The sequence below is a fragment of the Phocoena sinus genome, chromosome 10 (genome assembly GCF_008692025.1).
Source record: "Phocoena sinus isolate mPhoSin1 chromosome 10, mPhoSin1.pri, whole genome shotgun sequence".
NCBI lineage: Eukaryota > Metazoa > Chordata > Mammalia > Artiodactyla > Phocoenidae > Phocoena > Phocoena sinus.
This window is the reverse complement of record NC_045772.1, coordinates 53,913,101-53,938,375: the sequence shown is the minus strand read 5'-3', so window position 1 is coordinate 53,938,375 and position 25,275 is coordinate 53,913,101. Positions and strand designations below refer to the sequence as shown.

The 25,275-nt window shown below is 46.1% G+C and overlaps 1 protein-coding gene across 3 annotated transcripts in view; it reads right to left on the bottom strand.

Moving 5' to 3' along the window:
• PPM1H (protein phosphatase, Mg2+/Mn2+ dependent 1H) overlaps window positions 1–25,275 on the bottom strand; it is a 271,045-nt gene that overhangs the window by 51,886 nt on the left and 193,884 nt on the right. For 2 of the 3 annotated variants that reach the window (XM_032645109.1, XM_032645108.1), the window contains exon 6: window positions 16,559–16,677. The exons of the other annotated variant lie outside the window; for it this stretch is intronic. In XM_032645109.1, coding sequence (XP_032501000.1) covers window positions 16,559–16,677 — 119 coding nt within the window. The remainder of the gene's footprint in view (window positions 1–16,558; window positions 16,678–25,275) is intronic. 3 annotated transcript variants of the gene reach the window in all.

Sequence of the window (25,275 nt, the reverse complement as noted above, 5' to 3'; positions counted from 1 at the left end):
GAAATTTGGAGTTGAGTTCCATCAGCGATACCTTGGATTTTTGTCTACTCCGTTATATTAAAATTTTAGGTTCCCTTTTATCGCCAATACGAATTTGTAGATAGTCATAAAGTTATAAAAATGGTGTTTATGATCTTCTTGCTTATCGCTTTCTCGTGGTAATTCCTAGGCATCACCTCCAGAATGGTAGCTTTTGGTGCAGTGGTTCTCCAGGGTCTACGGTGTTACCTAGATAATGTTCTTCTTCCATATTAACTCAGGCGAAAGTCTACTTGGGAAGGCAAGTCCCCACTTCAGAAAGTTCTTTCTCATCTTTGCTGGATTCCTCCATTCCCAGCCACAGCCCCCACTCTGACTTCGTAATCCACAGGCCAGGGACCCAACGTTCATGCTTTGGCACCATCCACACAGATCACTTCCCATGCTCTCCCTTCTCTCCTAAGTCCTGACTTTTAACTAGAAAGAGGGATGGAAACAGCAGTTGCTTCCCTAAGTCTTAATTTCCTTAGTGGGACTTCAAAGTCATTTAAGAAGAATGTGACCCCTTCCGAGGGTTGTGATCGACCCTCTTCCTTCAGGGGCTGCCTCATCTTGACCGTCCACTCCTGCGGCTCCAGTGACACACACCAGTGAGTCACATTCTTCCACTCGCTGACCTCTTGACGCGGCCTTGGACAGCTCTCCTCCCCTGGGAGTCTTTCTTCCTGGATTCTCCCCGCCTGGCAGAGCCCACTGTGGGCGTAGAGTCAGAGGTTCTGAAGTTACAGCTGAGTCCTCACGTGGACTAGCTGTGTGAACTTGACAAAGTCCCGCAACCTCACTGCATTTGCTTCTTCAGCTGCCTTTCTTCACGGAAGTTTCCAAGGATTAAATGCAAATATGTCTGGGAAGGTCCTTTGTGAAGAAGGATAAGGTGCTATTTAACTCTAAGTGGTGGCTATTATAGTCTTAGAAGCGTCCCTCATCACTGGGGAGGTAGAGCACAGATGACCGGTCCCCACAGGCAGGAGGACAGCACATTCCCCCAGGAAAACTGCTTCCTGCTGAGGCCCCGAGACACCCCAATTCATACTTTTGCTACTGCTGCTAGTGATACCAAAGTATGAAGGAGAGCACCTGTGCAACTTTCATCCGGAAAGGTCTATGGTTCCACTGGAAAGTGGAGACTCAGAGACTCAGAAGGGTATCTCCGAGCTAATAATCTAAAGGGGGTGCTTTTGGGTTGGTCTGAAATAGTCACAAATGGAGAATCTTCCCCCCTCAGCTAGAAGCTCAGCGCCCTTCTAGGAGGGAGGTTAAGCCCCAGGAAGTCTCATTTGCCCAGACAGAAACTAAGTCCTAGGCAGACAGAGGCACATCTCAGAGGGGCTGAGCAGGTTTGGATGGAGGATGGTAGACAGAGCGTCTCAGGCTCTGGTCCCCGTCTCTGGCTTCCAACAACCAAATCTCAACAGAAGCTTGAATCCCAGGAGGCCTGGGATGAAACATCACCGAGGCCTGGATGGTCAGGAACAGACACATGCTGAGAGCCCAAATGCTACCCGTGGCTTTTAAGAGCTTGGCATGACCTCAATTTAGCAATTCACGGAACCCACAGCGGCTCTCCCACCAACTCAGCTCTCTCCACACCCATCCTCCCCCAGACCTTCCTGGAAAAAGCAACGTGGGATTGGCAATCACCTCATTCTTCCTTTTTCCTGCCAGCCCTCTGTATTTGCAAAGGAGTCGAGCCCAAAGCCTAACCACAGAGCTCAGAAAGTGAAGGCTGCTTCCTGCTCCTGGAGATGGCCCTGCAGTGGGCGGCCCACGCCCCCTCCTCCCTGTACGAATATCCATGCTTGCGTTTTCTTTAAGGCAACACAAGATTTTGGTACTTTGTCGGGTCTCTTATTTTTTTAATGCCTTCTTTTAAGAGGTCCTGTTTCCTGGTTTCAAAGATTCACAGTTAAGAAATTCCCCCCAAATTTCTTAAATTTGTCTTTGGATGAAATCTTAATATGCTGGGAAAATGTCCCCCAACTGTCAGGGAGGGTGAATGTGAACCAAACTTAATGAGGTCATTAAGTCAGAGCCGGGGAGTAAGGCTGAGAGGCCGTGCTCAGGGCCCCGGGGCGAGTAGCAAGAGGCTAAGAAACATCCCCTACCCAGCAGGTAGGCCGGGGGTTAGGAATATCCTCTCTAATGCCTCTGGGCAGCATCCTCTCTGACACAGGCTCACCACTGTATATACAAGCAGGCTTTCCTTATTTGTAGACCTGAGTTTTGAGGGACGGGGTCATATTTTGATGCACTGAGTCCCTGGATTTATGTGCCAGGAGTTGTTGTCAATGGGTATCTTAATTACTTGATTCCTGGGAAAGTCCCCCTGTGAGGCCAAGCCTCCACCAACAAATGCCACTTTATTTTCTCCTTTAGGTCCCTGGACTGTCATTTAAATTAGTTGAAGCCTGCAGGCCCTAAGCTATATACAAGTTGATGCGCTGGTGCTAATCTAGTGCAACAGTCTGGATTCAGGCACAAACAGCATGCTTGAATTTAAGAGTGTGATTAATATTTGGTGATGTAATTGAAGAGAGCTGGCAGGTGCTGTGCAGCCCAGCTTGTGTATGGCTGGCTGTGATGAGAGAAACCAATGAAAGGGAAAACCTTCCGGCCCTCTCTGCAGGAAAACTTTTCATAATGGGGGGCAAGCTCTGTTCCTGACATTGCAGTTGCCCTTGAGGGAACACACCCCCCCGCCCCTGCCGGTACCCATTAGTAGGGCCGACCCGCAAGCCCTGGGAAAATGCCTACCTCTCCCCTTCCTCCCGTCAGTATGCCTGGACCAGAGCCCGCCTGGCGTTCTGCGAGTGGTAACCATGCCTCTCTTGTGGCCTAAACACTCCTCTTCCTACCGCCAGGCCTCTGGTGGCGGCAAGACACAACAGGGCTTGCGTTCACGTCACTGGTCCATGTTCCCCAGGAGCATCCACTGGCTTAGAGCAGAGGTTTCACACTCTATGACTTTCAAAGACACGTATCGATCTTGTTAACCCAGTGTACACCAACACACACCTCAGAAAACAATATTTATGTTTACCATGTGGTATCCACTTTGATAATTTCTTTTCTCCAGTGCAACTTAATTTAAAATGCACATCTCCAGACACCAAACTGATTTCACAAACGCCAAATGGGTCCCCACTCCCAGTTGGAAATGTGTAGAAAGGAATTTGGATAGCTGCTCCTGGTAGCTCCACATGAGGAGATCAGGCTTTGACCGGAGATGAGAGCAACAGGTTCTACCGGATTCATTCGTGAATATTTACTGAGCACCTACTAGCTGCCAGACACTCACACAGGTGCTGGGTATATGGAGTTAAATAAAGTAAGGGTCATTTCTTGACTCATGGGCCCAAGGTGAGCAGTGGAAAAGGATTCACATGGAGAAAAATGCTTTGAATCAGTCTACTGAAAATAGAATCAATCAGGTACACATGCAAAACAGAACAAATAATATGTCAGGACAAAACATTCTGGATGACTTTTAGGGAAATTTCAGGTTTGGAAATGATTTCTGATTCAGCATCCACTCGGTGTGCATTAGCATTTGGCTAGGAGAGCTTCACATTCTAATCAATAACATTTAGATCTCCCACAGGTGTGAATCAGAGATCCTTGTTTTATGAGCACACAAATATGGAATGATTTCTGCCTCCTCAGGGACCATTCATTCTAAAACAAACACGAATTTCATTGACATCGGCCTTTATGTCGTATGAGACCAAGTCAATATATACAAATCAGGAAATAACCAAAATTGACCCCATATCCATGAATGGTGGGGAGAAATTAGCAAACTGTTTGCTACAAAGAGGGTTTTACTGCAGAGGCCAGTTCCTCCATGCTGGTCTTGCAGCCCTGCCTCACAAAGCTTCTCTCTCTGGTCATGTAGAGATTTGTAGCCCAGAGCACCAAGTCCTACTGTTATCCCCTGGAAGAAGCACTTACACACCGGGACGCTAACGTATGCTACATCCTTTCAATATTTCCATTCAAGTGCCCTTGAACAGGCCGAGCTCAAGTATCTTAGAGTAAACACCAATGCTTTTTCAAGTCTTCTGTTCTTTCTTAAAAAGCGATGAGAATTTTGCATAAGCATACACACACAACATTTATGTCAAAGCTCAAAAATATCCTCCCCCACCCCCAAATCTTCAGTTGAATGAGATGCTTATCCTGTGGATGACTGTACTCTTCCGGAATCCTCAGCTAACACCCACATTACTCGAGCCCCAGGGTAAGAAGCACGGGCCTGGGGTGAGGGCTGCCAGCATTACCAGTGGGGGGAACATAGCGCTCTCAGCTTCTGCATCAGGGTGGCCCTACTGCTTTAGATGATGGACTGCAGAGGCAGCAACTGTGAAAGCTTCCGCCATCACCTCACCCCTAACACTTACGGAATCCTAATATACCCAACGTTTATTGTGTACTTGCTTCGCTCTAGGCACTGTTCTAAGCGCTTATATTTTTTAAACTTAGATGATTTTTAGAACAACCTTTTAAGACAGGTATTAACATGAACCCCATTACACAAGTAAAGAAAATGGAGGTCACACTGCTAGGAAACAACAGAGGTTAAGCTCATTTCCAGGTCTGCAGCAAAGTGCATTGTGCTCTTAACCACGGTCCTCTGCCCATCCTTGAAGAGCTGTGGATCTGTGTAGATACCATAAAATGGCATGATATGCAACAAGAATGCTTAATTACTATCTCATCCTCAGAGTATATCATAAAAATTTTTAGGGTCTACCCCTCTCCAGGTTTTTACAGAAGTCAGTCGCATGCAAGTTTAAACATACCACCTTCTCGGACTGCTTCTTCCCTTGACAATACGGTGGATGTTCAAGGTCACTGCAAAATTAGGTTTAACCTGAGGTCTGGCTCTCAAGTCGTTCTGTTGATTATAGATTGAGAGACCTTAAATCTTCACACTTAGATGCCCAGTTTTTCACGAAGGGATCCAAGGCCACCCAGAAGGACTAGGCAAATTTGGGGAGGGAGTACCATTTACTCAGGATGAACAGGAATGAGAAACCAGCAAGTTAGATACCCCGGGAGCATGGTCTGCTGACCTAGCCCACGTATCTATACCGTGCCTGAGGCCTGAACTACCTATCCAGGTTACGGGCACAAGTGCCAATAAAGTAAAAGAAAGGCTCAATTCAACTCTGACCAACTGTTCGCACCTAAGGGCTTCGTCACTCCTTATCCCCCCCTTCAGGTCCCATCCACAGCCCCCTCCTGAACACAGTCTTTGGTCCACGCAGGTAGACAAAGAGGTTCCCAAGCACCAGCAGGAGGATAAGCAGGAAGCTGGAGTTACAAACCTGCTAAGGAGCCCAGTGTGCCCAGTGCCTGCTAATCAATCATTTCTGCGAGCTGTTGCTCGTCCTAGCCATGGTAAGAATAACTGGGGCTGCCCAAGGTCAATGTTTAAGGATATACAAGAATCACCTGGGAGGGAGGTTTAAAAAAACACCCAGAGCCCAGGACCTCAGGGATTCTGGAATGTTTTTAATAATCACCCCAGGTGAGGGCTTCCCTGGTGGCGCAGTGGTTGAGAGTCTGCCTGCCAATGCAGGGGACAAGGGTTCATGCCCAGGTCTGGGAAGATCCCACATGCCGCGGAGCGGCTGGGCCCGTGAGCCATGGCCGCTGAGGCTGCGCGTCCGGAGCCTGTACTCCGCAACGGGAGAGGCCCGCGTACCACAAAAAAAAAAAAAAAAAAAAGTCTATTGAATAATCACTCCAGGTGAAAAAGCTTCCTCGTGGGTCAACATTCTTCTGCTGGTTTGGGTATGGGTTTGTCCTACACTTGACCGTAAGCACCATGGGGTCAGGGACTATTTTTATCCTCTTTGTTTCTCCAAAACCCAGCACAACACCCAGTTCACTGAATGAGTAAGTAACAGTTAAACTAATCACCCCACAGAGATAGATAAAGCCCAGTACTCTGTCCTTCAGGCCACTGAGCACGATACGCAGCACTTGATTTGACTGGGGAGGCAGCACAGCTGATCTAATCCTGGTGGAATCTGAACCGAGAGCCAGCAGAGTCTCATTGCCTTTGCCAGAGTAACAAGGTGAAGGATAGAAACGGGAGGTGTTACCAGCATTTCTAGTTCTTACAGAAAGACGCGTGCTTAGCTCTTCAGCGAGGGACAGACATAAGACCTTGCCTTGCTCTGAGTAAGTCTTAGATTGACTTGTCTGAAGGTCAGAGGAACATGAAGGTAGAATGAGATCTTTCAGGGTGTGGAGTGGTGGTTCTCCAACTCTCCTATGTGGATTCCTGGGGTAAGCCCAGAACCCAGGGGTTTAAACCCGCACCCCAGCTGACTCTGATGAAGAGGCCCTCAAGCCATGGTGAGTTAGCACCTTTATGGGATTGTCAGCTTGAAACCAGCAACATTGATTTCCTACTCTGAAACCTGGTGGGCAGAGAAGGGGTGGCAGGGAAAAGAAAAACTTTATCTCTCTCTGGTGAGAGTGAAATGTTATAACTTGAGGAGTGTAGGTTGGACATAGGAAAATGTTTCCTTGGCAGGCTTGTACAGTACCTGGAAATTTGTTGGACTGTTCTAGCACTCACTTCTCTGGAATTTCCTTAAAAACAGGATCTTATAAATAGGCTGAGAATTGGACCATATGTCCTTCTAAATATACTGTCAGCCCTATATTTCTGTCCTGCTGTGTGTTATTTTCATACTTTATAGAGGTGTAGAGCTCTCAAGGGTGGGAAAATAAAATTATGTTAGTTATTACCATCCTCAGCATGACATTCAAAGTTTCCCTCACTTATGTTAGGCTACCATCAGGAATATTATCTAGCTGATAGGTACCAGTAAGTGAGTACGGAGGTCGAAAACACTGACAAACTCCTGTACTGGCTAGCAAATAATGACTGTCCCAAGTCCCCAACTGCCCCCATCTGCTGCTCTGGATTCTCCCCTAAAGTCCCCATGATATAGTAAATAAAGAATTAATGCGGACTTCCCTGGTGGCTCAGTGGCTGGGAATCCGCCTGCCAATGCAGGGGACGTGGGTTCGAGACCTGATCCGGGAGGATCCCACATGCCGCGGAGCAGATAGGCCCGGGCGCCACAACTACTGAGCCCGTGCACCTAGAGCCCGTGCTCCGCAACAAGAGAAGCCGCCGCAATGAGAAGCCTGCGCCCCGCAATGGAGAGTGGCCCCCGCTCGCTGCAGCTGGAGAGGGCCCTCATGCAGCAATGAAGCGAGGGAGAAAGAATTAATGCCTGGCACAGCAGGGGGGCTTCTAGGACCGGAATGTAGCCTATTCCTCCATGTTGACCATCAAAATATTTTGAATATTACCTTCAGCTTCCACATTCCCAGAACACACAACTTATTTTCATGCCCCTGGGCTTCCGCTTGTGCTATATACTCTGCTCAGAATGTCCTTCCCTCCTGCCCTCAACCCTCTTGAAACTCCTCTCCTATTGCAGACGTTTGGTTCAAACATGACCTTCTCCACTGAGTCCTCCCCAGTCCCTACCCCCCCTCCTCAAAACCACCGCTCCCTCCTCCACAGCCACAGGGCCTTTTTTCTTCAAACCCCCTTTTGGTAAGCCCTATATTCTGTCTTGCTTTAGTTACTCATGCACAAATTTCAACAGATCTACCTCCCTCACTCCTGAGATTTTAAGAATAGATTTATATGGAAAATATATCATTTGATCAATTTCCAGAAAGCCAGCCAGTTCCTGGGCCAGCTGACCACCTCTATGACGTGAGCAAAGCCTTATCTGACAAGATCCTTCCTACGTGGGGACACGCTTTGGCCACTGAGGGTCTTGGAAAGCCAGCTCCTGGGCTGTGGCTCAGGAGGGATGCAGCGGTGCCTCATGAGGTCCAGCACAGAGGCAGATGGAAAGTCTGTGGATGGATTTAAAAAAAAACCCCCACAAGCAAGTAACACAAAAAACACCCTACCCAGCAGCCCCCAGTGACAGAGGGGTTTCTGACTGTACTGAGGCGGGGGGGGGGGGTGTCTCTCATAGATAAGAAGTTGGCACAGCAGCTGTCGGACAGACCTGCCCAGCGGAAGTGGCCAGCACTCCCTGATCTTCAGTCTCTTGCTTCTCTAAACTGCCTTCCTTTCTCTTTTAGGTTTTTAGCCTCTCATTACAATTGAGAAACAAGCATCTCAGCACATACTATTAGGCCATAAACCTCCCGAGGCAAGGGTCAGATCCTGTTGGCCCTTCCAACCTCCATAACGTCTAATGATTATATTATCAGACACACACAGCACTTACTCCATGCCAGGCTCCGGTCAACGCGATCAGCCAGACTAACTCATGCCATCTGATTCATATGCTCGGCCATTAGCCCCATTTACATATGGGGAAACTGAGGCAGAGAGAGGCAACGCGATGTGTCCCAGCCACACCTGGGGACTGTCCCCGCCAGGCGGTCTGGCTCCATATCCCTTGTTCTTAACTACAAGGCAATGTCTAATATGCCTCAGATGTACAGTAAAGGCATGTCAAATATAAAAACGAGTGGGTCCTGGGGTTCCTTGGCTAAAAGGACACTGGCTATTTTAACAGGGATTTGGGCAAGCACTTGACACCCTAAAACTTCCCCAGATGACTGGGAGAGCTAAGTTGCTCCCCCCCATGTACTGGACAACCCTAAACAATGATCACCGCGGAGAAGCAGCAGAGACCCCGCTTCTCGGAGGTATATGAAGGGGCACAGATAAGCGTTGTGACTGTTCACAGGGTCTGAGGAGGAAGGAGAAGCTTGGAAGTAGTTTGGCCACTTTAGGAACAACACACTTACACTTATCATTAAAGCAGAGAGAGTCGTAGGAGCGTGTAAAGGGTGAGTGGACGACCAGCAGGGAGCGAGCTGGTTTGGCAGCTCTTTTCTTTCTCCTCTCTGCGGCCTGACAACGCCTGTCTTGGTTTCCAACCATTTGCAAAGATCTCTCAGCGTCTCCTGGCCTCATGGGCAGGGCGGCAGGGAGGAGGGCGGGGAGCAAGGAGTCATTTATCACTGTCGGGAGATGTGCTACACGCAGCAGGGCCGGCTTTCCTCCCTGCTGTTCCTACAGCCAGAGCCGCAAATCTTGAAAAGATGCAGAACATGCACCTCGCAAATAACCATTCATCATCGCTGCTCTGGGAGCCCGGGAGCGGACCCTCCTGACGGGAGGCTGACCGGCTCTGCCTTCAGCCCAGGCCCCAGTGGAGCTGGGAACACGGGGACTTCTCAGGCACGTAATTCCCGTTCTGACCAATCCCCATCTACTACAATCTACTGAGGTTTGGGGTTAAAATTCTCTGAAATGCCATCCAAGCCCCTCTTCTCTCCACAAAGTCAGATTTCCAGATTGCTTTCAGTAATCGGGCTGCAGCCAAGGTGGCCATAATCATTAAATTTGAAAATACAAGTTGCTAGGAGGAAATTAATCCCAGGTTTAACTCGGGAATGGCCTGCTTTCTCGTGAAGTAATTATAAAATTAAAATGTGCTATTTCTCCGGTGAGTATAAAAAGCCTCCTCGGTGAGGTCTGCGGCCCAACAGTAACGTCAGGATTTACACCAAGGAGGGACCGGAAAATTCCTTCCGTGCCTCAACGATGGGCATCAGGGCCATCTGCAGGTAAATTTCCAAAGACTGGGTTAAAGGTGATTAAAATCAAGAAGAGGAAGAGGTTTGAATTTTCCAATTACTCCTTAAAACTCAAAAGTCAAGCTGCTAGACAACGCAGGCTTTCCTAGTAAGACTAATAACGCTCAGCTAATTAGACCCACAGGCGTGGCCAACATAGAGTCAGCCCAAAGGAGGGACACTTTCCCTTTAAAATCTGCCTGGGGTTCAGTGGAAAAGCTAATGAGGAGTGCCCGTTGGGGCTGCTTTATTAGGTGGTCCTCCAGAGGATAAAGCCTGGGGTTTCTGTAACAGGGCTTCTGTGCTTGATTCAATAAATCAATTTATATTAAATGCGGGTATAGCTCTGGAGCTGGCTTCATAAAGCATTCTGTGGCATTTCTCAATCTGCTTATCCCCTTCCCTGTCAGCCTGCCTGAACGCACTGTCAGAGGGCATTGAAAAGAGCAATAAAAAAATAAGACAGAAGGCGTATCTACGTTATTTGTGAAACTCGACCCAGCAGCTCCAGACTCATGCTGGGAGGCTGCTTCCAGTGAGTTTCTCTCCAGAAGATGTTTGGATGGTTGGTAAGAAGCCCAATGCTGTGGGACTGCAGTGCTCAACCCTGAGCTGGACTCCAGGCTGCAGACTGAGAATAAAGGTCACCCCGAACAGAAAGGAAAGGGTTGCAAGGGAAGTTGCTTTTTACTCCGATCCTCAGGGTCTGAAATACTCTTCAAGAAGTGAAAGGAAAAGCAAGATGAATAAAAGCGCCGAAAGCCAGCACAGTCCAGGAGGTGGCGGGGAGCGGCTGGAGGAGGGAGGTGTGCTACTGACCAGGGCAGATGGAACGGGTCTTCCTTCAGGCTGGCCAGCAGGCTCGCCAGTGAGTGATCGCTGCAGACCGTCATCCCTAAACACAATGACTTATACCCCTGAAGATCTCAAAAGGAGAGGAAAGCCCATCCCCCACTTTTGGACTCTGTAGCGAGGCCAGAAGCCACAACACGTGGCCACACCGTTCCGTTCTCCCCATCCAGGCTCAGCCTTTTTTTTTTTAAACTCTTTGCTGTTGGGTTGTTCAGTTACAGACAGCTCCTGGCACCGTCCCTCACCCCAGTTAGACCCGCATCCTTACATTATCTAGACTGCATTGCCATCTGCTAGGACTTTTTGTGATGATGGAAATCTATATCTGTAATGTCCACTTCAGTAGTCACGAGCCACATGCGGCTCCTGAGCAACTGAGATGTGGCTGGTGTGACTTGGGAAATTTATTTTTACTTTTACTTAATTTTAACTAATTTACATTTAAATGGCCACAAGTGGCTAGTGGCCACTCGGCTGGAGTGGACACAGAATAGAAAAGCTTTCCTTTGCCTTCATAAAAGTAGTGAATGCTAAGAGGAGAAAATGGTGGTGGACCCCACTCTGCTCCCAGGGGAAAAGCCTCTGATTTGCTCTTACTTTCAGGGGAAAGACAAGAGGGAACAATTACCCTGATGTGTCATCAAGCTAGAATCATAAAGAGTTAAGGGCTGCAAAAGATAAAAATGAAAGGTTACCATCACTGGAATTTTCCTAATGGAATCTGTCTTTCCCAGAAGCTCTGAAAAGCAGAGCAAAGCCCTCCCACCACCAGACATGGAGGTTGGCAGTGAAGGGCAAAGAAAGTATTTTATCAAACCAGAGACCTAGGCCTAGGATTGGCCCAAGGCCCCAGAACCTTGGCAGAGCCAGGAGCAGTATCCAGGGAGCTTATCTCCCAAGGCAGTACTCTCCTTCCTAAGTAAGCCATGCAATCTCAAGTTACTGGTCCAGCCTGCCCCTGAAACAAGACCATTGTAAATGTTAAAAAAGGCTCTGCTTAAAGAAAGAATTCTGGTGTACTTTACTCTTAACCAGAACCATCTGGAAGCAATCCTGCATTCACACGATGGACTTCTCGTCGTCTTTGGCCCTCGCTCTCAACAAATCCCATCAGCCCAGGAACAGCTGCTGGAGAATCTGGCCTGACGCCAGGGGTGAAGCTACAGCACCCTCCCTTGTACTGCCGGGGCCCCAGCTTGCTCATCACCCCACGCGGCTGGACACAGAGCACGAAGAACACAGATCCTTCACAAGAAAGCGAAATCACCAGCGGTCGGTCACAGGAGCAGGGACTTGGTGCCACAAAGCCAGCTGTGAGAAACTGTTGTTTCAGCCCGGTAACACAGACGCCTGCCAGAAAATTATGGCCTGAGACGGCTCAGAGGGCCGTGGGTCTGGACGCTCTGCTCGTAACGCCAGCTAGTGTGCATTCTGCAACAGCAGCTCCACACAAATGGCCAGGGAGGAAGGGCAGCGGCTCGCGCCGAGTCCAAGGCCAGAGTTCTGGCACCAGGACCAATGACACCAGGCACAGAGAGCGAGAGCTGGGATGCATCAGGGACCGACTCAGCACTGGGGGCGCTGTTAGAAAATGCCTTTGTAAATCAAGCCACTGTGTAAACTACCTGAGCAGGCTGGGAAAGGGTTAGGGGTTAGGAGCCAGGTGTGAGACGGATTACATTAGGAAGGTCCTGGTGGCGATAACCTTTCGTCCTCTGTGCAACCTGGGCCTGCCAAGCTGCTCCACAGTCTCCGAGAAAGCGTGAGGGTGGGGGAGAGAAAGGATCCCCGTCAGGAGGCAACAGACTCATCCTTAATTATGAGAGGCTTCCCAGAGCCGATGCCCTCCCCCTCACTGCCTCCCGGCTGCAGACACACCGCAGAAAGCTGGCAGGGTGCTGCTGTAATGAGAGCGATCGATTTTCCTAAGTCAAGGAGATTCGGTTCTTTGGGGATCTTCCCCATCATCACCACGTGGCCCCAGTCCACGCACAGACTTTAGTGACGAGTGGGAAGCATCACCGTTTAATTTGGCCAATGGTCCATCAGGTCAGACTGGGAAGTAGAAAAGTTACTACCTCAGCAGCTCCTGAAATGCCTCATTCCGTCCTCTTGTCCTCTAAAGGACTGTCAAGGAGACACTGATCCTGGTAGATGGAGGTCCCCTGCTTAAACTTCCATCGCAGCTCAGAACTGAATAATTATGTCTGATCTTACCCGAAAAAAAAAAAAAAATTGTTGATGCATTGTATCAGAAAGAGCCCCAGCCTAAAAGTCAGAAACCTGGGTTATTCTGACATTTTCGCACTAGTGGAAGCTGAGTAAACCACTTAATCCCCTCTGAGCCTCAATTTGCTCAACTGTAAAATGGAACAAGGGAGGAGGAATCACTGGGCATTTGGCAGTTCAGCCTGAAGTGAGGCTGTCTGGGGTCACAGACTGGCTTCTCCTCTCACTAGTTGTGTGACCTTGAGCAACTCGGCCCCTGTGCCTCAGTTTCCTCATCTGTAAAATGTACCTAGTTCCTAGGATTGTTCAACATGAAGAGTCATGTAAAGGTCTCATCACAGTGCCTGGCCCTTAGCTCTCCCACTCACTGTCAGCTAGCCCCACGATTAGTGGGGGACAAGCAGGCAGATAAAAATTTCCACAACTAGGTCTTTGCTACAAGGGTTCAACAGTTGGCAATAGGTGAACCCCTATTTGTTAAAAAGGTTTCAGAGACACAAGCTCACAGGCCAAGGCTAATTCGGAAGGCAAGAAACGAAAAGGAGGGACGAGGTAAGGACTTATCTGACTCCTTGAGCGTGACACACTGCCAATACTCACCAGTCCACCTTCAACCAATCCCAACAGCTTGGTAGTAATTGGAGGCTTTTGTGGGAAAAGGGACCCTGCTGATCCATTTGCCTGCCCTTCTCTCTCTATACACAAATCAGACAGGTAGGAAATTGGGAGCCCATGTTTCTTCAGTCCTAAAAAAAAACTGCTAGATTTGAGGTTTTCTGTTAGAGGTTAAAAACATTTCTTAGGGCTTCCCTGGTGGCGCAGTGGTTGAGAGTCCACCTGCCAATGCAGGGGACACGGGTTCGTGCCCCGGTCCGGGAGGATCCCACATGCTGCGGAGCGGCTGGGCCTGTGAGCCATGGCCGCTGAGCCTGTGCGTCCGGAGCCTGTGCTCCGTGGCGGGAGAGGCCACAGCAGTGAGAGGCCCGTGTACCGCAAAAAAACAAAGAAACAAACAAAAAAAACACATTTTTTAAAAGAACTCATTAAAGTTGGGGGGGGTGTGGGGGTGGAGTTTACATAGGCAGTGGTCTAAATTGGCTTTAAACTTCCCAACTTCTTCCAACAAAGATGTAAACAGCTCTCCTTTTCCTTAAGCATCATTTTCAAATCAGAAGTAACAACAGATAGGAAATACACAAAGAGGTACATCAATCTCTGCTCGCAGCCGAAGCTGTGAGCCAACAGCCATGCAGGGAACTTTGCTGCAACAAATGAACAAATCATGTCTGACTGAAGCCATTCTCAGACTTGGCTTCTCAGTTAATTCGGTACCTTCTGTGGAGTTCCGTACAATTAAAGAGAGCCCATTTATGGGCTATTTACTCACTGAAGACCCCGCTAATGTGCGTTTGTGTGCACGTACCTGAGATAGAGAGCAAAAGAGAGAGTAACTGTGTGTGTATAACGTTGGATGTAATCTAATCCCTGAACCTATCTGCATTTTAAAAAACTGTAAAAAGGGGTAATCTTTAGCCATTTGTTTACCAAGTTGGTTTTGACTGCTGAGATCTCATTTGCCTTTTTGGCATAGAAAAAACATACAAACGGCCTTGCCTCGAGCACAGCATGGCTCGTGCGCAGGCTCTCTTCATTCCTACCCTTCCCACTGACCACCTACACGTCGGCCTGCCCCCCATCAACTTCTGTGGATCGCGCGCTTCTTCCTTTCATCCAATAAACAAACACGGCCTGTCGACTACATGTCGGGCACAGGACGAGGCACTGGGCTGCCCCACAGGGGGCTTACAGACTAGTATAATTCGAGTAATTGATGACTTACCTCTTACATTTATCCCTCGGCCTAAGTCATCTGGTTTCTTGTTCATTTCCGTGCCTTCTCTGTTTTCTGCTTCCAGCCCTCTATTTGGCTCTAGGGAGCTCACATACATATTGCTATGACAGTTTTTCTCTGGGTACCTGAATCTGCTTTCTCTCCTGGTCAGTCTCCTTCAAACTCCTCTTACAGCAAGCTTCCTACAACATCGCTCTCATCATTTCATTCTCCGCCGAAACACACAAGAGTGACTTGCAGCCTCCCACAGTAAATCCTAATGTCTCTGCCTGGCTTCCCATATTCTGATACATTCCCTCAGTACCAACTCAGCCTAATTTCCCACAGCCGCTCCCCCCCACCCCCCACCCCCAATTTTGGCCATTTCCCGCGCTGTCTCTTAGATCTGCTCTTTTGGTTTATGTGTTTACAGCCACGTGGGTTCCTACCCTGGGATGCCTTTCCTTCCATCTTTCCAAATTCTACAAAAACCAGACCAAACTCTGCCACGGTTTTCTGAATTACACAATCCCTCACCTTCAACTTTTCTGTAAGGAGTGCTGACTTTGCTGACTGAACAAAAATGAATTTGCGAGAAAACCCAGTCTGGGGCAACAAAACTGCAGAACTCAGAGCTGCAAATGTGGTGAGCCCTTTCCGATAAATCCGATCACGTTTTAGAGCAGGGGTAAATATTTTAGGCTCTGCCGCAACCACTCAACTGCCCTGCTGTTGTGTGAAGGTAGTGACAGATCAAACATAAACAAATGAGCGTGGCTGTACTTTTAAAACTTATTTACGAAAGGGGTGGGGGGTGGAATTTGGCTCTCAGGCCGTAACTTGCTGACCCTTTTCTAGAAGGAGAGAGGATACTGGTGAGGACCTTCTCTTTAGATGGCAAAGGACAACCGGACGTGCCTTAGATCAGCCTCGGATCCTCCCGAGTGGCTCGACTGTCTCTTTAAGACAGTATGTACCCTAGGAGTAGATTCCCAGCCTAGAAGTCATCACCATGGGAATTTGGGCTGTGACCATCTGTTATAGCTATTCCGGTCAAAGAAGAAGAGGTAGTGGAATTGACTTTGTCACCTGTGTTGGGGACGTGGTGAGGAAAGAGGCCACTGTTTCCTTCTGCTGACCTCCAGCGTGGCAGGAGGCTCCCTGGTCAGGATCGCAGGGCCTAGAGCAAATCTTCACCTACACTTCTTTGTGCCGGGCACTGCTCTCTCATTTCATCCTTACACCAACCCTATGAGATTTAAGTACTTTATCATCATATCTATTTTTCAGTTGGAAGAAACCGATGAGGTCTTAGTCAGTGTTAGCTACTGACACACACAAACGGTTTTGGTGCCTTATATCGGTGTGTTTGGGGAATAAGATGCCCCTTACCACGAGTTCCTATTTCGATATGAATGTGATGAAATCATGAAGACAGCTCATCACCTCTGGTGCTTACAATCACCCTTCAAAGAGTATTCTTTTCACTTTATTCATGGGAAATGGCACTCACAGGGGTTAAGTAGTTTATCCAACTTTGCCTATTCAGAAAGGTCAGAGTTATGATTCAAATCTAAACTGGTCTGGCCAAACAGAGCTCTGGTTCATTCCCGAGCCCCGCTACCTCTTTAGTAATCCTAACCTAAAAACCCAAGTCTAATGTGTTTTTAAAAGCTCCCCAATGCTTGCTCTGTATGAAGTGAGGAATTACATCAGCTTCGTGGGTCTAGTGTCCCCAAGGAGGGCCTCAGAGAGCAGAAAAGCAAACCAGCGCCCAGATGGGAGAACTGGCGCCCAGGCGAAAGCAGCAGAAGTGGGCGTAGCCCCTTTTCCTTCCCCACAAACCCAGGTCTCTGGCTGCACCTCCTGATCCAAAGTGCGGAAGTGGCTTTTTACGGTGGTGGCGCTTCCTTCACACACGCTGCAGCAGTGCCAAGGCAGAGGGAGACGTGTTCTTACCAGCCTGTCATATTAAAATCCCTGTAGAGCATCTTCTTCCCAAGTTCCTTTCTCTGTACTCTCCTTGGAAACTCCAAATGTGTGAACTCATTTCCCAGCAAGTGAGGCTGCATGAATGCCTAATAGCAAAAAGAAAAGAAAAGGAAAAAAAAAACAAACCCACACATATTTAGAGGAAAAAATAAGACCCAAGGATGTTTTTGCAAATTGAGACAGCCCACATTTCAGAAACAAGAACACTGTTCTCAAATTTTAAGGGAGATAAATAGATTGAAGACTCTAAAAACAAAGAGAATATCAACAAATAAAAATCATGAATCTAATTTATAAAGGAATGTAACTTTTTCATTGGATATGATAAAACTAACGGAAATCAAAGACGTGTATCTCTCAAGCAAGGAAAAGGTTCACTTTTTAATTCAAATTCAAGATGGTTTCACTTGGGCTGAATGGCACGGTGAGGAGGTAGGAAAGTTCCCCCTGACTCTCTCCTCCTTGGCTTTCTCTGCTGGCCTCCTATTTGTACGCCTAGTTATTGGGCCTGGCCTCTGAAAGCTGCATGTGGGTCTCCATGTCAACACAATGGCCTGAGAGAGCGGAGCGGGTTGGGACTGGATGCACCAGACAGGAACTTTCTGTTGGACTCCCTCCATTTTGCTCTGCAGTAATTTGATCATGTAATTGGAAGACTGTTCCAGAACAGATGGCTTCTTCCCCTCCCCCAAATCTCTGTTCACACTACAAAAGTCTTGAGCAAACAGCCACTTAGGGAATTGCTCTGAAACAACAAACAGTCGCATTGTCACACTCAAAATTCAAATCCAGTTATCCAAGAGATGAAATGCTCAGGTATGGACTTCCCTGCTCAGAGGCCACACACTGTAAGGAGACCTGCCCCGGAGCCATCCCACACCAAGCCGTATACCTGCTTATTAGCAGTGTACTGGAATGGATCTTCTCTCTCTCTCTTCTCTTTCTGGCAGGGAAAAGAATGGGTGGAGCAAATCACAGCCTGGCACCATAGGACAGTCAGGGCTCCCTGCCATAGGACAGATGGCCATATCCTTGGTCTCCTGAAAAAAGGCATCTCCCACAGCCTCTTTCCCCCAGGACCTGATGCTGGCAGATCTCCCACTGATTCTCATGGTGGTCTGGAGGTCTCAGCTGGATGGTAGCCGCCAGAAGCTAAGCGCATCAAGAGTCAAAGGAAGCAAGTTGAACTGTCCCCAGGCTGTCAGATTGGACCAGCTAAAAGAACTCCGAGCCAGTGATGCTGGGCAGGCTTTGGGGACAGGATGGGACAGGACTGAGAATGAGAAGAGAGGCTGTCCTGTCTGCTGTAACCAGCAGGTTCCAGGTCGGAGGGGAACTCTGGATCATCTTCGAGGGGCCCTGAAACCTCTGCTGGGGATGAGGCTTGGGCTGCCTATGGGTATCAAGGACACTTAAACACTGGGTTTTACAGAGAAGTTCCTTGGGGAGGGAGGGGGGAGGGAGGGAACTAATATTCATAGCGCAGGTCAATGGGGTAGGCTTTGGGTGAAACTTTGGGTTTGAATCCAAGCTCTGAGTTTATAAGCTGTGTGATTTTAGTGGTGATTTAAGTGCTTGGGCCTCAGTCTCTTTACCTGTACATCGAGATTAACTGAAGATTTATCTCATACTGTTCTAACAATGAAAGGAAATGACATCTACAGTGCACTTATCATGACTGTCTCTGCTCGTAAAAAGAAAATAATTTAGCCCTCTAGTAATCATGGAGCCCTATTACATCCTGAGTACTTCAGTAAGTATTTCTTGAGCTCTCATTGCACACCCACGCCAACCTTATGGGCAGGACTGGCTACCTAATCTGTGGGGCCCAGTGCACAAGGAAAATATTGAGCCTCTATTCAAAATTAAAAATTCCAAGAAGGTGACAGCAGAGCATTAAACCAAGTGCAGGGCCCTGGGCAACTGCACAAGTCATGCCCACAAAGCCAGACGTACTTACAGAGTAGATACCATTCTATTCCTCTCCTTTATTTTGGTCCACCCGTGAAAACTAAGGACCAGAGGCATTAACAGTCAATAACAGCAGCATTTTTATGTACCCTCGATCATCTCTCAGAACTCTGGGACTGAATTAACATGGCGTTTTTGTCTACACACCCCCCCCTGCCCTCCAAGCTGGAGCGACACTGATTTAGGGGTTACCATGTGTCAGACACTTGATACACCTTATGTCATCACCTCAACAACCCTACAAAGCACACGTCACAGACTCAATTTACAAAGGAGGAAACTAAGGTCCAGAGAGGTTAAGACACCTAGCCCAAGGCTATCAGCCAGGAATGGGTGGTTCTAGAGCTTAAGCTTAATATCAAACCCATAACCCCCATCTTAACCCTTATGTTGGCCCTTTAACCTGCACACATTTACAAAACACAGTAAGTGGGCAACAACAGGCCTGTGATCCATGCCAAGTATGAACCACAAATAGGCACCCATGACGATCCAGTTAACAAAAAATTACAGATCTGCACACAACTTGGCCACGAGGATGCTCCTCAAGTAGCGAGAAGAAATCATTTAATAATACGAGTGATTAAACCAGCATAAATCCACACAAAAGAATTCTGTGCAATCACATACAAAGGTGTTGTACAGAATATGTAATTACACAGAAAGAGCTGATCTATTTGTGAAAAACAGCATATCAAACAATGTGTCTGTGAGTGTGCAAGTGTATGAGCTTACGTGAATCGTGTCATACATATACACAGATCTATATAGGACATACATGTATACATATACACAGATCTATATAGGACATACATGTATACATAAATGAGTATGCATGTGTATGAACATAGGGACACAATACACATATACATTACATAACACATAGGTTAGGATACAAAGGCCATTCCTAAGTACATTTTGTACCCTCGTGCCCTTTCTCCTGGAATACATTTGCCTGGGCAGTTGTACCAGGAGAAGTCTGCAGGGTAGCTGGGAACTCCCCAGCAGCTTGCTGTCTGCAGGGGCCACCTCGCCCCTCCTTCTGGGGATGGGCAGCCTCAAAGGGGCCTTGAACCATGTGTCACCTGTGACATCCGTTGCCCCTTCACATGCAGAGCCTTTCAGGGTCTCAACAAAACTGTTTCCCCCCTTGTAACAACAGGCTACCGTATTTCATCAGTTCTAAGATGCCCTTTATTAGATGCGCCATTATTTTGTTACCTCTAAGGAAGGGCAAAAACAGCTGCCAATTAAACGATGCACAGTGCTTTCTTTACCACTTCAAATTTTTAATTTATTATTTTTGAAAGAACTCCTTTAGATGTAGACAAAATTCTATTATCTATCACTATTGTGCATATTTAGGAAGGAATATATAAGTGAAGTGAATCAGTTAAGATTGTTCCAAAACGTTTTCACATTTAGAATCCAATGGCACTCATTGCTTTCCAACTCTGAATCATCCCGTGTTCGTGATTTTCCACACAAGAGCGGGCTGTGTTTCAGGGGTGCACTGGTCATGCAGCATTTCTTAAACAACCCACAGAAGAACTGCAAGACAGAAGCCAGCTTTGCAACCTTCCAGAGCCCGCTTGCTTCTGACTCCCACTTTGGGAATGTGGCTGAGCAAGTCTGGTCACTCCTCCCCAAGCCCCTCTGCACGACTAGTTGCATCCAAAAAGTGCTTCACTTCTGTCTGCAGGGTTTTCCTTCAAGCTGCTGGGTGCAGTCCTGAAGTTTTGGTGCTGCTCTTTTGATGTTTGCTCATGCTTAGGAGATGACAGCCATGTCATGCCTGCCACCTGGCTGACAGCAACAATCAACTGTAAAATATCCCAACTTCAAGTATGTCAAAAGGTAAGAGGAAAAAGCGTGCCCTAGCTCTGAGGAATTATTGTGATATTCATCCCCCATTGATACGGATGTCACATCCTTGGATTTCTCTCTCTTTGTGGTATTTTTCTTCCTCTGGCTGGTTGCCACAGCACATTTCACATCTTACATGACACATTTTCCATTACAATCAGGCCCACCACAGAATGCATGTGTATTCCATGTGTACCTAGGACATATCCCGCCATGACATATTTTTACACTGCTTTAAAGTCACCATCTGTGGTAAAGTAGCAGGATACAAAATTAATTCACAGAAATCTTTTGCATTCCTATACACTAATGATGAAAAATCTGAAAGCGAAATTAAGAAAACACTCCCATTTACCACTGCAACAAAAAGAATAAAATATCTAGGAATAAACCTACCTAAGGAGACAGAAGACCTGTATGCAGAAAACTACAAGACACTGATGAAAGAAATTAAAGATGATACAAACAAAGGGAGAGATATACCATGTTCTTGGATTGGAAGAATCAACATTGTGAAAATGACTATAGTACCTAAAGCAACCTACAGATTCAATGCAATCCCTATCAAACTACCACTGGTATTTTTCACAGAACTAGAACAAAAAATTTCACAATTTGTATGGAAACACAAAAGACCCCGAACAGCCAAAGCAATCTTGAGAAAGAAAAACGGAGCTGGAGGAATCAGGCTCCCTGACTTCAGACTATACTACAAAGCTACAGTAATCAAGACAGTATGGTACTGGCACAAAAACAGAAATATAGATCAATGGAACAGGATAGAAAGCCCAGAGATAAACCCATGCACATATGGTCACCTTACCTTTGATAAGGGAGGCAAGAATATACAATGGAGAAAAGACAGCCTCTTCAATAACTGGTGCTGGGAAAACTGGACAGGTACATGTAAAAGAATGAAATTAGAACACTCCCTATCACCATACACAAAAATAAACTCAAAATGGATTAAAGACCTAAATGTAAGGCCAGACACTATCAAACTCTTAGAGGAAAACATAGGCAGTACATTCTATAACATAAATCACAGCAAGATTCTTTTTGACCCACCTCCTAGAGAAATGGAAATAAAAACAAAAATAAACAAAAGGGACTTAATTAAACTTAAAAGCTTTTGCACAGCAAAGGAAACCATAAACAAGACAAAAAGACAACGCTCAGAATGGGAGAAAATATTTGCAAATGAAGCAACTGACAAAGGATTAACCTCCAAAATTTACAAGCAGCTCATGCGGCTCAATATCAAAAAACTAAACAACCCAATCCAAAAATGGGCAGAAGACCAAAACAGACATTTCTCCAAAGAAGATACACAAATGCCAACAAACAAATGAAAGAATGCTCAACATCACTAATCATTAGAGAAATGAAAATCAAAACTACAATGAGATATCATCTCACACCCGTCAGAATGGCCATCATCAAAGAATCTACAAACAATAAATGCTGGAGAGGGTGTGGAGAAAAGGGAACCCTCTTGCACTGTTGGTGGGAATGTAAACTGATACAGCCGCTATGGAGAACAGTATGGACGTTCCTTAGAAAACTAAAAACAGAACTACCATACGACCCAGCAATCCCACTACTGGGTATATACCCTGAGAAAACCACAATTCAAAAAGAGTCATGTACCACAATGTTCATTGCAGCTCTATTTACAATAGCCAGGACATGGAAGCACCTAAGTGTCCATCAACAGATGAATGGATAAAGAAGATGTGGCACATATATACAATGGAATATTACTCAGCCATAAAAGGAAATGAAATTGAGTTATTTGTAGTGAGGTGGATGGACCTAGAGTCTGTCATACAGAGTGAAGTAAGTCAGAAAGAGAAAAACAAATACCGTATGCTAACACATATATATGGAACCTAAAAAAAGAAAAAGAAAAAAAAAAAAAATGGTCATGAAGAACCTGGGGCAAGATGGGAATAAAGACACAGCCCTACTAGAGAATGGACTTGAGGATACAGGGATGGGGAAGGGTAAGCTGGGACAAAGTGAGAGAGTGGCATCGACATATATACACTACCAAATGTAAAACAGATAGCTACTGGGAAGCAGCCGCATAGCACAGGGAGATCAGCTCGGTGCTTTGTGACCACCTAGAGGGGTGGGATGGGGAGGGTGGGAGGGAGGGAGATGCAAGAGGGAAGAGGTATGGGGAATATGTGTATGTATAACTGATTCACTTTGTTATAAAGCAGAAACTAACACACCATTTTAAAGCAATTATACTCCAATAAAGATGTTAAAAAAAAATCACCATCTGCATCCTAGTTGTAGGTTTCCTTCTTACCAACATTTTCAATACTCACTCCTGTTGTATTTGTCAGACCTGATGGAGTTACTGATGTTAAAAAACAACAGCAACAACAAAAAAACTCAAGAACTAAGTACAAATAGAACAAATAGGTGGCTGATGAACAAAAAATGAGATGCTAAAATATAATGGGTCACATACCTGTTGGTTTTCTGAGGGAAAGACACACTTATTAGTATATCTTTTTGTGTAATACTCATGAAAGTTTGCATAGTCTATCTTAGCTCAGGCTGCCATATCAAAATACCACAGAATGAGGGATTTAAAACAACAAAAAATTTTTTCTCATAGCCTGGAGTCTGGGAAGTCTAAGATCAAGATGCCAGCAGATTCACTGCCTGGTGAGGGCTCTCTTCCCAGCTTGCAGACTGCTGCCTTCTTGCTGCATCTCACAAGGCCTTTCCTCTGTGCTCTCATGGAGAGAGAAATCGAGCTTTCTGGTATCTCTTCTTATCAGGAAACTAATCCTATCAAATCAGGGCCCACTCTTACGACCTCATTTAACCTTAATTACTTCTGTAAAGGCCCTATCTCCAAATTCAGTACATTGGAGTTAGGGCTTCAACATACGAATGTGAGGGGAGAGATACATACATTCAGTCTATAATATGCTGTTATATGTATACATGTTTATATGTGTACATACACTCAAAGTCATGAAAATATTATACAGTATTATCTGATGGTTTTCTTTTTAATTTATCTATATTCACGAATATTTCTACCATTGAACATGGATTACTTTCATTTTAAAAATACTCTAAAATTTGTTATTTTTTGAGAACCCAGTTATTAAACTATGTCTTAAAAAATTATTGAAAGGAGCTTAACTGCCCCTTCTTACTCCAATAGTTTGAGGGAATGCTAAAATCATTGGAAAGGGCCACCCCAGGCAGAGGCTTGGCTCCAATGCAGGGGATGCTGAAGCACACTGCTTCCCAACGGGCCAGCACAGATATTTTGTTCTCAGAAGCAGAGTGGCCCAGCAACTTGGGGACTCAAACATTTCTTAGGATCTGCCCAGCATTCAAATAACATGGACTGGTTAGTGTTACTTCACTAGTGCTGGCCTGCCCTGCTGGAAGCATCACTCCAGTCAGCATTTTGGAATCTTGAGCCTCAAAAGCGATTTTACTTATAATACAGTGTGAGCAACACACACAAATTTTAGAGTCTGCAAAACGTGGGAGCTGGAATTTGTTAGGTTTCTTTCAGCAATAAAATCCAATGATCTTCTGACCCCAAACTTGTAGGATTCATGGACAATTCTGGCATATTTTACTCCATTGCTCATACCTGGGCAGCTCATAAACATGTGTACGTGACGACTGCCCCTTTCCAAGGCACATCTCCTAGGGATGCTGGCCTATTAAAAATGTGGACCTTAATGGGATCAATATCCAAAAATGGGAGCAAGCACACATCTAAGGTCCCATGTCCACCTGCAAAATGAAAATTCTGGACACTCTCCTACACCCTCCTTATTTATCTGCTATGCTTGGATATATTTTAGCTTTTTCTCTTTGATGATGCTATTTGGATATATGTATGTTAGAAACATCTGCGTGATGACACAAGTAATACCAGCTACACTTAAATATGTTCATTATTTTTAAAACCTCAGCTACACTTTAGTGCCTAGCATAGCACTGATCACAGTAAAGGCTCTAAATAAGTATTTGCTGGAAGAATGTATACAGAACGTTCTGACCTGCTTTACACAATCACCTTTTGTGATCATTGAAACTTTACAAAATAACACAACATAGCTTTCAATCTTTAGAAAAAGATAAAACTTAGGTCCACGGCACATTAAAACAATCTTGGACACGCATTACATATTTTGGATTTAGTTAACTTTTTATAATTTCCCAGACACCTTCCTGTAAAACAACAAGCACGTGGGTGCAGTCATACCATTGAAAACCCCATGATATTTTACAATCCTAAGAACTAAATTATATTACGTCTCTCCTCTACTGAGTAAGCATGCCAATCAGAAACCTAGAAATGTGTTTTATACTAAAATCCAATTTAAAGTGTGCTGGCCCGCCACGTGTAAAAAAAACAAAAACAAAAAACTGGACCTCTTTTTGTACCTTCATTTTTATCCTAAATTTTGAGGCTTTCCTTCAAGGAAGCATAACTGAATGCTCCTAACTGAAGGGAGAGGGGTGGAGGTATACCTGGAGTTCAGGTGTGCACCACAAATGGTACCTGGGAGGAAAGGCCTGGTAACCACTGCCCACGCAAAACCAAAGGCAGGTGGTCAAGAGTCTTCTAAGGACTCTGGAGAGTACAGGTTTGCTTAAAAAAAAAAAAAAAAAAAAAAAAAAGAGGGTAGGACATATCCTTGACACTTAAGTGTCTGGGTAGCTAATAAGAATACATTTCCAGACATGGTTACATCTGGCTAGGAACAAGAAGAGGCATCTTCTCTAGGGAAAGGATGCTGGAGTAATCTGCTGTGTCAAGAAATGCCAGGACACCAGAGATGGGGCGG